General features: G+C 54.6%; 1 protein-coding gene across 2 annotated transcripts in view; it reads right to left on the bottom strand.

The window, feature by feature from the left end:
* IGF1R (insulin like growth factor 1 receptor) overlaps nt 1-16031 on the bottom strand; it is a 122474-nt gene that overhangs the window by 23213 nt on the left and 83230 nt on the right. For both annotated transcript variants that reach the window (XM_059678127.1, XM_059678126.1), the window contains exons 3-8: nt 5002-5314; nt 4009-4157; nt 3157-3301; nt 1872-2086; nt 1169-1295; nt 413-651 (exon numbers count right to left, since the gene is read on the bottom strand). In XM_059678127.1, coding sequence (XP_059534110.1) covers nt 413-651; nt 1169-1295; nt 1872-2086; nt 3157-3301; nt 4009-4157; nt 5002-5314 — 1188 coding nt within the window. The remainder of the gene's footprint in view (nt 1-412; nt 652-1168; nt 1296-1871; nt 2087-3156; nt 3302-4008; nt 4158-5001; nt 5315-16031) is intronic.

Raw genomic sequence — 16031 nt, forward strand, 5'->3', positions numbered from 1 at the left:
CATCTGGGGCATCCACGACCGGTCACCTCGGGGAGCCACACGTGGCTGAGCGGCGGCCCGACAAGGTGGTGAGGGACCCGGGGCGGGAGGATGCCCGGGAGCCCCCAGCGAGTCCACACGTGGAGTCTGCACACGTGCTGCTGGCGGCGAACATGAGCAGCGTGTTTGTTTCATCTGAGATTTGGGAGTCACGGGTTCAAACGGCAAGAACCCAGATGAAAAGGGGAAGTAAAAGGGGCTGGAAGGAGAGAGGGAGGAGAGAGAGAGAGAGAGAGAGAGAGAGAGAGAGAGAGAGAGAGAGAGAGAGGGAGAGGAAGAGGGAGAGGGAGAGGGAGAGAGAAGGAGAGAGGGAGGGAAGAAAAGAGGGAGAGGAGAGCGCCTGCGGGGGCGGACATGGCTGTGCACGCGGTACCTGAGGCGTTGGTGCGGAGGTAGAGGATGCCGCTCTTGGCCCCCCGGATGTGGTCGTTGTCCACCACGGTCAGGGTCACGGCCTTCACGTAGATGGCGTACTGCGTCCAGGGCTTCAGGCCGTGCAGCAGGATGCCGGGCTCCATGTCCTTGTTGGCGGGCAGGTCCACGTCCACCATGTTCCAGCTGTTGGAGCCGCAGGCGTCCTGGCCGTCGTACTCGGTGACGTTCTTGTAGGGCCTGGGAGACGGGCGGGCGAGCGGCTCAGGGCCGCCCTGGGCGCCGACCGACCCAGGCTCTCAGAAACCCTCCCTGCTCTTTTTTTATTTTGTTTATGTTTATCTACCTATTTATCTTATTATTATTATTGAAAACAACCCCTTTCTTTTTTTAAAAAAAATATATTGGTATTGATTTCAGAGAGAAGAAGGGAGAGGGAGAGAGAGAGGAACTTCCGTGATGAGAAAGAATCATGGATCGGCTGCCTCCTGCATGCCTCCTACTGGGGGTCGAGCCTGCAACCTGGGCAGGTGCCCTGATTGGGAATCAAACCGTGACCTCCTGGCTCCTAGGTTGACGCTCAACCCCTGGGCCACCCGGGCCGGACTCCTTTGCATTTATTTTATTCAAACGCCTCCACCCCCTGAAGCCAGTGCCTCCCCACGTGTGGCTGCCACTGGCAGTGAGGGACGTCGGGTGACAGCGGAGGAAGCAGGGGGCCCCCGCCCCCCCCGGACGGGCCGCCGGCAGGACTCACGCTTCCTTGTAGTAGACGGTGAAGCTGATGAGGTCCCTGTAGTCTGGGGGCCGGTACCGGTGCCACGTGACGATGATGCGGTTCTTCCAGGTGTTGGTGGAGGTGAAGTGCAGCATGTCGCTCTCACCTGGGGCGCGGAGCACAGCCGTGAGGGGTGGACCCCCACCACCTCCTGCTCCCCGTGTCTGCGGGGTCCCCTGCCCCGCGCCGCTTCCCTCCTCTCTAAGGCTGCTGCTCCCTGACTGCGGTCACAGGCAGCGACGGATGTGATGTGACAGCGGGGGAGGGCCCAGGAGGCAGCATGGACACCCCCCCCACACACACACACACAGCTCCTCTCTGGACGTCTCAGTGGCTTTCTTATTCCTACTAAGAAACAACCCAAATATGGATTTCACCCCACGGAGCTCCCGAGGGCTCCTGAAGGAGGCCCCGTGTTTCCCCCTGCCCCCCGGGTGGAATGAGGAGGGACACACACACACACACACACACGGATGGTCTCGATTGGAAGACGGGTCCCTTCATTACCCAGCGGGGCCCACAGGGTTTGGATTAGAGGAGAATTAAGAGACAGCAAAGGCAGAGATTGAGCTGCATGTCGTCAACACACGCACACACGTGTGCACCATGTGCACACATGCATACATATGTGTGCACAGATGCACACGCACATACATGTGTGGGCACACAGGCACCCACTCACAGGAGGCCCGCTCCCCGTTGTTCCGGGTGTTGATGTCGCCTTTGCCCTGGCGCCCCTTGGCCCCGGTCATCTCCTCCATGCGGTAGATCTCGGACACGCACAGCTTGGGGTTGAAGGCGAAGTACATCTTCCCGGACTTGATGGTCAGGTTGTGGTGGTCCCAGTCCCACAGCTGCTGCAGGTTCTGGTTGTCCAGGACGTAGAAGGAGTAGTTCCTGCCAACACAGCGGCCGGCGTGAGCGCCCCGGCGCCCCGGCCCCCTCCGCTCCAGCCGCTGGCCCCACACGTCCCCGTGGCCGTGCGGCTCTGGAGGGCACGGTCTCGGCCGTGAGAAGCGGAGCCGTCGGTGGCCTATGCGAACAGCTACCGTTCACAGTGGCGATCACGGGACGCGAGGGCCGTGTATTCACGTCGATACGGAGCCCTGGCCGGGGTTGCTATGTGGTTAGAGTGTCGGCGCGCAGACCAAAGGGTCTCAGGCCCCGTTCCCAGTCACGGGCACATACCTGGGGTACAGGTTCCATCCCCGGCCCTGGTTCTGGGTGGGTGTGGGAGACAACCAGTCGTTACGTCTCTCTCATCACTGATGTCTCTTTCTCTCTCTCTCTCTCTTTCTCTCCCCCCCACCCCTTTCCCTTCCTGTCTGAAATCAGTAAAAATAAATTTAAAAAGCATCCGGAACCGGGAGTCTGACGCGTGAGCCACAGGCACGCGGAAAGGCCGTGTGTGGGGCGAACCTCTCGGAGAAGCAAGGCGATCTTTCCGCCGCGAACACAAAGCCTGTCTACAGCACGGAGAAGGCCGGGGGACCGGATCCCAGGAGCCACAAGACCCAGGCATGCGGAGCCGGCGTAAGGGACAGAGAAACAACACCGAAACCCCTGTCCAGTCAGTTACTCAGTAAGCGCAATTTCCTCATTGTTCCAAGGCTCACTGCCTTTACATCCAAAGACTATATTTTTAAAAAAAAATTTTTTTTTTACTGATTTCAGAGAGGAAGGAAGAGGGAGAGAGAAACATCCATGATGAGAGAGAATCACGGATTGGCTGCCTCCTGCACGCCCCCTACTGGGGATCGAGCCACAGTGCAACCCGGGCCTGTGTCCTGACCGGGAACCGAACCGGGGACCTCCTGGTTCACAGGCTGACGCTCTAACCGCTGAGCTACACCGGCCAGCGCTCCTTTTTTCTTCCTGACAAGAGGGGGCTCTTACCTCGGGAACACAGAACCCCCCAAGGGCCCAGCCGACCCTGGGCCGCGCAGGCGCGGGCGGGCAGCACTCACCCCTCCAGCTGGTCCTCCCCGAGGATCTGGCGGAGGCTCTTAAAGAAGGACAGGGAGACGAGCGCGTGGGAGTGGCGGATCTTGATGTAGCCCGTGACCACCTCGATGAGCCCCATGAAGTTCTCCAGTTCCGAGGCGATGTTATCTGCGGGAAGGGGGGGCACCGCGTCACGCAGCTCTCGCTCAGCACAAGGGGGGAGCACCCGGGTTCCCACTCACACGCGTGGCGAGCGTCGCCGTGGCAGGGCCTGCTATGGGGGTGACTCTGAGATGCTCAGGCTGCTGGTGCGGGAGCCCCCGCCACCCCCCACCCCCACCCCCAGGCGGTGGAAGGTGTTTTTGTAGGAGGCCGGTCGGGGTCGCTCCCAGGCGGAGGAAGAGAAAGTAAAATCGTAAATGCCACCCGCCAATTAGCTCAGGCCACCGCGTCTGGGGAGCAGCTTTCTGTTGTGTTTTGTTTTTCTTAAAAAAACAAAGCACAACGCATATTTTTATTGATTTCAGACAGGAAGGGAGAGGGAGAGAAAGAGAGAAACGTCCATGATGAGAGAGAATCATGGACAGGCTGCCTCCCGCACGCCCCCTAGTGGGGATCGAGTGCACAACAGGGCATGCGCCCTGATGGTGAAGGGAACAGTGACCTCCTGGTTCCTGGGTCGATGCTCAACCCCTGAGCCAGCGGGCTGGGCGCCGCGCTGTTTTTCCAGGCCTGTATTTTAGTTGTGAGTCGGGGACGGGTAGAAAGGGCACCAACCCAAGAAAACCAAGAGATCCTGCAGGATGCGGGCGGGGGAGGGAGGCGGACATGGGGGAAGGGAGGGGGAAGGGAGGGAGGGAGGGAGAGACACTTACTGCCCCTGCGGATGTTAATGAGCAGGTTGCCCTTGAAGATGGTGCAGCCCTGGAGCATCTGAGCCGAGGTCACCGAGTCGATGGTCTTTGTCCCCTTGTCTTCCTCACAGATTTTGGGGCACGGCCCCTCGCAGGGGATGCAGTACATGCTGCGGGAGAGAAAGAAGCCCCCCCCAAATGCGAGGTCAGTGCCTCCTCGCCCTGAAGAGAGCCCACACGGATCCGTGTTCATTCTAGCCGGCCACGCGATCCACACCGCTGTGTGGTGGTGGTGGTTGTTGAAAATATTGGGTGTCCCAAAATTCACGTAAGAAGTAAATTTTGATGGAAAACACAGGTTTGTAATTAAAAATTGTAAATTTTCTTTTGATTCACAAAGTATGCAGGTTAGGGTTACGCAGGGAATAGCATATCGGGTAAATTGGATTATCACGTCGCGATAGCGAGCACCATTAACTGTCATTGCCCGAGCGGCCGCATTTTCGAAGGAGAATGGTCTGATGATGCTTCCAGCCCAACGCCCACACCAAACAGTGACACGTTGTGGACGCATTTGTTTCCCAACAATCACTCGTGGATTTTCTGAACCCCAAATGCGACCATTTTGTCGATGAACCAAGCCATCAAGATGAAAATGAGCCTCATCGAAACTCAGCCACATGTATGCAAAAACGGCCACGGAAAATTTCAACAAAAGACTGCGTACGTGCCAGCAAAGCCGTGGAGGCCATGTACCTGATATGCTATTCCATACATAACCCTAGACTGTATACTTTATAAACCAATAAAAAATTTACAATTTTTCATTATAAACCTGTGTTTTCTATCAACATTACTTCTTGCGTGAATTTTGGGACGGCCTTTCTATTTGTAAACATGTAATGTAGGCCCGCTCTCTCAGGTGGACCCACCCCTGTCACCTCCCCCAGGGTCCCCCCACCAAAGACGGGACAAAGGCTGGGGCCCGGGGGACCCCCAGGCCGGGAGACCGACCTCAGGCTGTCGTTGCGGATGAAGCCGGAGGGGCACTCCTGCATGCACTCGCCGTCGTGGATGACGAAGCCCTCCAGCTCGAAGCTGTCGGCGTTGGGGATGGTGGCGCAGAAGTCGCGGTCCACGCAGCGCCAGCCCTCGAAGCGGTAGGTGTTGGGGGGGCAGTCGGTCACGCAGACGCCCTCGTGGTAGTAGTGCTTGCAGGCCACGCAGGCCGCCTCGTCGTCGGGGGCCGTGCAGCCGCCCAGGCACTCGGGGTGGCAGCACTCGTTGTTGTCCGTGCACGCCCGCTTCCCGCACGCGCTCGGGCAGGCTGTGGGGCAGAAGGGACACGGTGAGCATGTTGCTTTTCTCTTTTTAAAAATAGATTTTTATTGATTTCAGAGAGGAAGGGAGAGGGAGAGAGAGAAACATCCATGGTGAGAGAGAGTCACAGATCGGCTGCTTCCTGCACGCCCCACACTGGGGATGGAGCCCGCAACCCAGGCATGTGCCCTTGACCGGGAATCGAACCCGGGACCTCTCAGTCCGCAGGCTGACGCTCTATCCACTGAGCCAAACCGGGTTCGGCAGAGGAACTGTATTTAAAGGGCCAGAAGGTTTGAGAACCGCTGAGTTACTAGACAGAGCAACTGGACGCAGGGAGACTCCAAGGCCCCCGGAACCCGCCCCCCCAAACAAGTCTGATTCCCGAGACCAAGTCTGATTCACACTCGTCACCAATTCCTAGTCTCAGCCAGAGGGAGAAACAGCCTGTGCCCCCCCCACCCCACCCCCAGCCCCAGGGACCTTGTCCCTGCCCGGCCGGTACAGAGGGGAGGCCGAGGGGGGCAGGGAAACGGGTGACGATGGCTCCTGAATGCCGCTGCGAACGTTTCATTAGCCAACAAAGGCAACAGTCACCTCCACACAATACGGTCACACGGCTTCCGTCTCTCCCGGACCCGACAGGCGGTGCTGGGCAGACTGCTGAGAGGACGGGGAAGAAAGAAGGGCCCCCCAAGAAAGCAGACGGGGGGGGGGCAAGTTACAATGGCAACAGTATCAAGTAAAAATTTCAAGAGCTCATTAGTGAGAGGGGAGAAAAGGCTGCCGCCAGCGCAAAGATACAAAGCAGGCTCGCCACCCGCGGGGAACGTAGGGCGGGCAGGAATCCTCTGGCGGGGCTGTGGGTTATGGGTTTTTTTTAAAATCCATTTTATTTTATTATAAAAATATTTTTATCATCAGAGAGGAAGGGAGAGGGGGAGAGAGAGAGAAACATCGATGAGGAGAGAGAATCATGGATCGGCTGCCTCCTGCACGCCCCACACTGGGGATGGAGCCCGCAACCCGGGCCTGTGCCCCGAAGGGGAATGGAACCCGTGACCTCCTGGTTCCTAGGTCGATGCTCAACCACTGAGCCTTGCGGGCCGGGCTAGACAAGATTTAATGGGAGAAAAAAAATCAAGGAAAAGTTGGGGGAGACAGTTCCCCGGACCAGGCAGGACCCGCCTGCTCTAGTGAAGGGTGATGAGGGTGGCCTGTGTCCAGTTCTTCATCAGGGACGCACAGCTGTCTCACACACAACTCACACCCCCTCAGCCTGCTTTTGAAATTTTATTCTTATTATTTTGTAGTATTTCTCCAGAAGAGGAGGCGGAGGAGGAGGGAGAGGGGGAGAGAGAGAGAGAGAAAGGAAGGAAGGAGAAAGATCCCCATAGATTCTGCTCCACCTTCCCCAGCGTTGTGACCGCCAGGCACGGCCACATAAAGACGCCCGTCGCCTGTCACAGATGCGTCAATGGCCAGGGCGGAGAGGGGATAAAAAATATCCTTTTCACACACTTCAAAATGACTCCAAGTTATTTTAGATCGGGAACTGTTTGTATATTCCTTATAAGTTTATGAAACGCGCCCTGTCCCTCCATGACTAACGGTAGAGGAATTGGGAGAGGAGTCTATATTTATCGCTTGTCTGAGGCTCCGAGCTCGCGGCCCCGGTTCCACTCTCCGTTACTGTACACGGAGCTATGCGAGGCCCCGCGGGCTCCGCGGCGTCGCCGCCGATTTCCTAACAAGGCAGGCCCGGGCCCCGCAGGGACACACACACCGGGGGCTCGCGTTCAAGTGCAAGCTCGGCTCAGAGGGCGAGGGAGGCCTCTGGCTTTGTGGTTGCGGCTGCATCTCAACACCGGTGCTGGGCAGTGACACGCCTTCCTGGTATCGACCCAGGTATCCATGCTGCTGATAGATGCCTACTGTATACATCCAGGCTATCCAGTGGGAGCCGCAAAGAACATTCCTTCTTACTTTTTAAAATATGTTTTTATTGATTTCAGAGAGAGGGAGGAAGAAGGGGAGAGAGAGAGAAACATCCATGATGAGAGAGAAATCATGGACCGGCGGCCTCCTGCACGCCTGCTACTGGGGATCGAGCCTGCAACCCGGGCACGTGCCCTGACCGGGAATCGAACCGTGACCTCCTGGTTCATAGGTTGACGCTCAACCACTGAGCCACGGCGGTCGGGCCATGGTGCACTCTTTGCTACAGCTTTGAGCTTAGCCTTGAGAGGGGCACATCTTTGTGAAAAGGAGGAAAAAATGGCCAGTAGCCCCATTTCTCTCTTCTCTAACGATAGAAGGGGAAATAGAGAGCTTGTCTCAATTCTGTGACTGCTAGTGAGGCTGGGGGTCCCCACCACCCACATTTTTTTTTTCCAAAAAAATCACTTGTGGTCCCTTTACATGTCTCTTAGTGTCTTTGGTCCATTTTCTTCTTGGGAGCTTAAGTTTTTACTGTATGTTTCGATTTTTTTTAAGCCCTTAAAAATGAATATGCCTTTTAAAAATAGCATCTAGTATGTGCCTTGAAAATATCTGTCTTGTCTGGCTCAGGGGTGGAGCACCAACCTAGGAACCAGGAGGTCACGGTTTGATTCCGGGTCAGGGCACATGCCCGGGTGGCGGGCTCCATCCCCAGTAGGGGGCGTGCAGGAGGCAGCCCGTCCATGACTCTCTCTCATCATGGATGCTTCTCTCCCTCTCTCCGCCTCTCCCTTCCTCTCTGACATCAGTAAGGTAAAGAAATAAAAGTGTCTATCTTAGGTGGCCTGAGAGAAACAACACACAGCTCCTCCCCTGCTTCTGTGACGAAGGAGAGGCGTGGACAGCAGCGAGTACACACCAGGAAACTCATTTATTGCCCGCCCGGCCTCCCCGGTCGTCCCTGCTTTGATCGTGTTCCTTCCTGATGGCACGTGTCTGGGCGTGGAAACACGTACTCCAGAGCGTAACGTCACCGCGCGCCTTCCCGTTACCTAATCTGATGGCCGGCCCTGCTTCCTGAGGTTGGAGTCTCCGTTCGGCTGTGGGGAACCGCAAAAGACCCGCCAGGCATGTTTCCAGGGCGAGCCAGCTCTGTCCTCAGGGCACGGCGGGGAGCAGGGTGTCTTGGGCGGCCACACAATGATGGCCACGCGAACCCCAGGAGAAGCAGGTTTGGGGGGGCTGGGCCGTGACGCGCCTGCCCCCACAAAAATGCAACAGTTCATGTGTCTGATGAGTCACAAGGGCCCCGGGAAAACCATACACGGGCAGGAGGTTAACGAACTGTCCTTGCAAAGATGAGTGCGAAAATGAAAAACAAAAAACAGCCCTGACCGGTTTGGCTCAGTGGATAGAGCGTCGGCCTGCGGACTGAGGGGTCCCAGGTTCGATTCCGGCCAAGGGCATGTACCTTGGTTGCGGGCACATCCCCTGGAGGGAGTGTGCAGGAGGCAGCTGATCGATGTTTCTCTCTCATCGATGTTTCTAACTCTCTATCCCTCTCCCTTCCTCTCTGTAAAAAAATCAATAAAATATATTAAAAAAACAAAAAACAAAATCTGCCATTCCCATGGAAGCCTGTTGCTTCGTATTTTTGTGTGTGTGTGTGGGTGATGGAGGCATTGCATTGGATAAGCATGTTATTGATCTTTTTAAAAAATTTATATTTTTATTAATTTCAAAGAGGAAGGGAGAGGGAGAGAGACAGATAGAAACATCAGTGCTGAGAGAGAATCATGGATCGGCTGCCTCCTGCACACCCCCTATTGGGGATCAAGCCCGCAACCCGGGCATGTGCCCTGACCGGGAATCGAACCCTGACCTCCTGAGGATATTTTTTTCGTTTTATTTTTTTAAGAGAGAGCGGAATGGAGGGAATGAGGCACACAGAGAGAAACACTGATGTGAAAGAGACACATTGATTGGTTGCCTCCCACACGTCCCCCTGAAACCGAGGTACGTGCTCTTGACCTGACTCAAACCTGCAGGCCCTTCAGTCCACCGGCTGACACTCTCACCACTGAGCCAAACCGGCTAGGGCCTAGGCTAACTTCTTGGCCCTTCCCGTAAACACTGTCAAACCCCAAACTAGCCAAGTCACTTAAAAATAAAAATAAAAATTTTAAAAGGGGGGGGGGGCTCTCCAGCATCAATCTCTTCTTCCAACATCTTATCCAAAATCCTGGACTTGCATACACTGAAAAGAAGAGTCTGGAAATGTTTGAGGCAGCGGTTCTCAACCTGTGGGCCGCGACCCCTTTGGGGGCCGAACGACCCTTTCACAGGGGTCGCCTAAGACCATCGGAAAACACATACTGTATAGAATTACATATTGTTTTTGTGATGAACCACGATGCTTTCATTATGTTCAATTTGTAACAATGAAAATCCATCCTGCCTATCAGGTATTTACATGACGATTCATCACAGTAGCAAAACGACAGTGATGAAGTAGCAACGAAAATAATTTTATGGTTGGGGGTCACCACAGCATGAGGAACTGTATGAAAGGGTCGCGGCATGAGGAAGGTTGAGAACCGCTGGTCTAAAGAGTCCTCTCTCTTAGCAAATCCTCCTTGAATATCAGGGCCAAGCCGCCGCTGTGCCGAGTTGCAGCGCATCCTCACGGCCAGCAGAGGGCGCACGAGACCGGGGCGCGGGCCCCACTTTGCACATCATCCCTTTGGAAGCGTCTGCGTTTTGCTCACACAGAGAGAGAACAAGTACTGGCAAGTGACAAAAAAAAAAAGAAAAAAAAGAACATGTTTTGCAAACAATCGGAGTGACCTGAAACCCCCGGGTAAAGCCTGAAGTCAGCGTTTGTTCATCGCAGCAGCTCGGGCCAGACTCTGTGCAAACGCTTGTTAAGTGGGGCGCGCTGAAGGGAGGGCTGTGTGTGTGTGTGTGTGTGTGTGTGTGTGTGTGTGTGTGTGTGTGTGGTACCTGTGCTTCTTGGTTTCCGTTCACCTGGGAGGACCTCTCACCTAAGGCCCACGCCCCGCCCCCAGTCTGGGCTGCGCGAGGCTTTGTTTTGCCGGAGTCGGAGTCTGGAGCATCTTTGAAAGCGAGACGGGTGCCCAAAGCGAGGAGTCATCGGTTTTTTCTGGGGCTGAAAGCAACCCCGAGAATTTGGCATGCGGGCGAGCGTGTCTTGTCTTCGTCTGGCAGAAGAAGAAAGGGAAGGGCCAGGGGAGCCCAGGCTGCGAAAGTCACCCCACGCACAGCACGGGTGGGGGTGGAGCTGGGCCCAGGCCCCTGTCACAGGACAATGTGATGTTCCCCCCCTACAGCAGCGAATAAACACCCACAAATCCATTCCCTGGATACTGTTGCAAATTGCAAAATGGACCCCCTCCCCCATTTTCCAACTCTGAAACCGTCTCCCAACAGCACTGGTCCCCCACGCCACCCAGTCTAAGATCAAGCCTATAAAATGCATCTGCACCCCAAATGCACGCCCTCACCCCCATCCACATAATCATGCCTCAGCCACCCCCCCACAGCCCACTTGCTCCGGCCCCACGCGTGGGAAGCACATATCTTCCTAGATCCCCATTCTCAGCCCACCCGGGGCTCTGCGAGAGGCGTTTTGAACCTGTTGCTTCCATCTTCCCCCTCCCTCGGCATTGCACGCCCACAGTTCCTCCCCCCCCGCATCCTTTGCAACGTCTGAACCCCAGTAGAGGAAGCGCCTGGGGCTCCTAATAAGCTCGGTCATGCTCGAAATATCTGTTTCACCCACGAGGTCCCCGGAGACAGCGATTCCGACCCGGAGAATGCGTCCGGGGAGAAGAGGCTCAGTTCTCTGGAATTCCTAAAAAGGCCATCCTCGCTCACGTTCACCAAGGTACCTGCGCGCGTCCCACAGTCCGGCCGGGAGTTGCAAGGCCGCCCCGTGCGGCACCCAGCCGCCGCCTCCCACAGGCGGTAACAACAGGAGGTGAAGACATGGGCCTGCGTGCCTCCGGCCACAGCGGGGACGTACCTACCTATTGCGACTGGGCCTGCCCGGGAGCTTGCAAAATTTACAGGAAATCCTCCACCACCTACATAGAAAATCCCTTGCCAGCAAGATGAAGTGTAAACACTTTATATGAAATTAGCCAGGTGTTTCACTCACACACACACACACACACACACCATTATCCCAATCCACTATTTTACAAATCCTGGCCGGCTTTCAAGTCTCCTGGTGCGTCTGCGAGCGGAGGTACGGCGGCCGCGTGCCTCTGTCTCTTTGGAAACGGGCAGGCTTGGCTTTTGTTGTTTTTTTTTTTTGTTTTTAAATGAATACAAACAATCTGCAAATTAGTCCACATCCAACACGCAGCCAGGAGAAGGCAGCCAGAAACCCTACTGCCTTGATCTGGGGTTTCCTGCCTGTCTTTACACTGGACTCCGACGGGGAGCAACAATGTAAATCTATGTATCCACAGAGCAATCCCTTAACTCGGCCCTGAAGTTACTGACGATGGTAAGAGACGTGTTGCTTAAAAAAAAAAAAAAAAAAAAAAAAAAAAGGAGCCGTAGCCGGTTTGGCTCAGTGGATAGAGCGTCGTCGGCCTGTGGACGGAAGGGTCCTGGGTTTGATTCCGGTCAAGGGCACAGGCCTGGGTTGTGGGCTCGATCCCCAGTGGGGGGTGTGCAGGAGGCAGCTGATCGGTGATTCTCTCTCATCATGGATGTTTCTCTATCTCCTTCTCCCTTCCTCTCTGAAATCAATAAAGAAATATATATTTTTTTAAATGGAGAAACAGAAAGAACGGGAAAAAGTGGGCAACATCGATGGGTCTCAGCTTACAGATTTTTTATTTTTAAATCCTCACCCAAGGATATGTTTCCATTGATTTTTAGAGAGAGTGGAAGAGAGAGGGAAAGACACAGAGAAACGATGTGAGAGAAACACATCAATGGGTTGCCTCCTGCACGCGCCCTGACCAGGGCCCGGACAGGGGAGGAGCCTGCAACCAAGGTACGTGCCATTGACCGGAATCAAACCTGGGGCCCTTCGGTCCACTGGCCGATGGTCTACCCACTGAGCCACACCGGCCAGGGCTTGGCTTACAGAATAACACAGGTCGACGCATGTTGATGAGATCGTCGATGCATGTTGATGAGATCGTCCATGCAAAAAAAAAAAAAAAAATCAGGCTGTCATCTACCCCAATGGCTCCTGCCGGGAGGTGTCCCCTGGTGCGGGCCCGGGACACCCTGGGCGTGGCCTCAGGCAGGAGGGGCGATGGTGGCGTTCCTCTGAGCGTATACAGTTGTCCAAAATATATGAAAAAACAAATAAAGCGAGCAGCCCAGGAGCTGCGCTGGCGAGATGTAAGGCGACAATTTAGAAACGGCCTACGCCCCGTGGCGTGCCGGCTGGGCCACATTTTGAAGGGCCCCAGTCACCTCGGTTTGTCTGTCTACTTTTTTTTAAAAAAAATTGGTGTTTACCATTTCGAGATGCTTGCATTCACGCCCTGAGCGCAGGCCGTGGCCAGCTCACAGGGAACCTGGGCTGTAGGTTCACACCCCAGCTCTGTCACTCATTCCTTTTTTAAAATATATTTTGATTGATGTCAGAGAGCTGGGAAGAGGGAGAGAGAGAGATAAGAGACATCCACGATGAGAGAGAATCATGGACCGGCTGCCTCCTGCATGCCCCACACTGGGGATCGAGCCCGCAACCCGGGCATGTGCCCTGATGGGGAATCCAACTATGACTTCTAGGTTCATAGGTCAACGCTCAACCACCGAGCCATCCCGGCTGGGGATAAAGAAACAGACAATTTTATGTTTTGTTTCTCCTTCCTTCCGCAAGTGTTCTCTGCGCGAGGGCAGGAAGCATGGTCTTTTCATCCTGGAGTTCCCAGGGCCGGGCCCAAACCTGGCCGGTGGCCGCGGTATATTAGTTCGGTGACTCACGCCACATGCTTTGTCCTGGGGCAGGGACACTGGTTGGTTCTCACTTTCCTTCGTCTCCCAGTGGTTCCCGGAGGATCTGAGAGAGAAGCAGTCGGGGCTAACGGGAGCCTGGCTCCTTCCTGATGCAACCTTTCTGGGGAAAGCGACGCCTTTGCACTTCCTAGCAAATGTACCTGCAAAGGAAGATGTGTGTGCATATGCAGATGGGGTTGCCTGGCAGTTTTCGCCTTGGCTGCCAGGATTCCAGGAATCGGCCTGCTGGCTCCCGGGTGCTTATCTTGCTGACTCTGCCATGGGGGGGCCCTGTGTCCCCCGTCTTTGGCTTTTTTTTTTTAAACAAATGGAAATGTGCCTCATACTCTGTTAGGCGTCAGACGCCGTGTAAACACCCGAAGCAAGTAAGTCCTCCGGGATGAGTACCTTTCTAGGTTTTGATGGCGAACTGTTACGAAATAAATAATGAGGAGGAGGAGAGGAATATGGAAAACGATTCTCCTCATGCCTCCGGAGGACGGGAAGAAGGGAACAGGCAGAGAAGCCACGGGGGCGACGTGATGAGGAGAAATAAAATAAACCGTGGTCCGCTGGCTCCGTTCCTGGGCTGCTTTCCGCCGAGAAGAAGCAAAAAATAAAATAATCATTGGACCTAAGACCAAGCCCCACCGGCTGAGCAAAAAAACAAAACAAAACAAAAATAAAACAATTTTTTTTTTGTTTTTTCTTTTGGGCAGACAAAAACTTCCTAATGAAAATGACTCTCTCTTCTGAGGGCTGGCTAGAAATAAAAGCTGAAGGTACCGAACGGCTGAAAAGCACAAAATGGATGTTTGCTATCATTAGCAGGAAGGTGCCTGCCATTTAGGGGGCATTTACTGCTCCCCGCGCTAAGAGCTGGGCCTGCAAGGCCCGATTTCATCACCGTGACTCGGAGACACGCAGCCCGACCTTTCCCCAAATGGAGGCCGGGGGCCCAGAGAGTGGCTGCCCCGAGCCACCCGGCGGGCGTGGAGGCGGCAGAGGCCGGCATTCCCACCCCAGTCATCTGCTCCCGGTCCCCGCTTGCAGCTGGAAGTCCCAGGGCCCCTACGCATGGCCACAGGTTTCCAGCGCAATTTCCACATCCCACCCTCAGACCTCACAGAAGGGGGTCGGCATGTCTCCACCGACGGGAGTGCTGGGGACAAGAGAGGCTGGGACTTGCCGGAGACATAGAGCTGACCAGCGGGAGACAAACCCTGAAAGCCAGCAGCTAAGATGGCAGGAGGCTCAATCCCGTGTCTTGGGGATCTCTCAGGGCCGTTGGGAGCCACCAGAACGCGGTGGGTTGGGCTCGATAAAAAGCTGGGGACTTTACGGCAGAGCGTAACCCAACTTCAAAATAGTCCTTAGCTGTTTTTTCCTGGAAATGTCCGGATTCACACCGAGGGAGAGAGCACAGATAGCATTAGGACCACCCCGAGCGCGGTGTTTAATAGCAAGGACTTTAAAAAACAGCCCCCCCCCCCCCCAAAAGCAAAGATCTCTCCTTTTGGGTGAGTTTTTGCAGGCTCGGTATTTGTTCATTGAACCCGGGAGTGCGTATGTCCGAGAGACACGCGGAGGCTGGGAGGGAATCGTAGAAATAAATGCCCAACGCCCGCCGGCTGCGGCCAGGTCAGCGGGAGAGATGGAACCCCGATAGCGATCGGAGGTAAAGACTCCCGACCCGAAAAGATACGCATCGCATTGGGGCAAGGATACTTCCGGCCCCGAGGGCCGCGGAATGAGGAGGTGTTTGCAGGGCGCAGCGCCTGAGGAGTAAGGGACCCACGTTCGGGGAGGCTGGGGGGTCGCGTGGGGACTTTGCGCCACTTTCCGCACCAAGTTATAAATTGCATCTTTATTTATCGGCAACTTAAACTGCTTCGAAACAACCTCCGCGCATTTTTTTTTAACTTTAAAATTGCAATGAGACAAGGAGAACGTGTTGAAAATACCCCAAGGGTATGTATGCAGAAAGGGACTTGGGCGAGCGAGCGCGCGTGGGTCTATGGCTAAACTTGTTTAGAAAGGGCTCATTATGCCTCTTTTTTTCTCCTCCTTCTTCTCCCCTTTCTGTCCGGGCACGAGGGCATTTTAAACCATCCACAATCCCTCCATTAAATTAAAAAAATAAACAAAACAAACCTCCATTGTGCAAGGCGCCATTGGTGTGCGCCTCGTTATCTTGCGTCACAAAAGGAGAGAGGGTGGTAAAAAATCCTGGCTGGTCAGTATTTTCATGCTCTTAAGAAAAAAAAAAAAAAGTGTAGCCATTCTGCTTGGCCAGACAGAGCGAGAAAAAAAAAAAAACAAAAACCTCAGTCATTTGTTTAAACAAACTTCACTAACACAAAACCACTTCCTCCCCAGACCCCGTGAATTCAAAAACGCGTCGCACGTTTTAATGGGATTAAAAAAAAAAAAAAACCACACACACACAACACAAAAAACACATTTCCGCAAATTAAAAACAGGACGAGGGGACCAAACAAATGGACGTCACCCCCTTTCTCCTGTGGATCTCAATTCTGGTTTCGCTCAGGTGCCAACATCGCCGACAGCGCTTCCTCCCGTCCCGGCGGCGAGAAAAAGTCATGGCTCCCGAAGCTCTGAGTCGGACCATAAAAAACCTCATGAATATTCTGATTTTTTAATTAATGTTGTGTTGTGTGTTTTTTTGGAGCCGAGGCTAGGAAATCACTATCATTGATGACCCGAGACAAGATTCCCTACCGAACGCCCGGGCCCCGTAAACTACGCCCATGAAACAAAGTATCAAAAGC

This window comes from Myotis daubentonii, chromosome 21 (assembly GCF_963259705.1).
Source record: "Myotis daubentonii chromosome 21, mMyoDau2.1, whole genome shotgun sequence".
Taxonomy (NCBI): Eukaryota; Metazoa; Chordata; class Mammalia; order Chiroptera; family Vespertilionidae; genus Myotis; species Myotis daubentonii.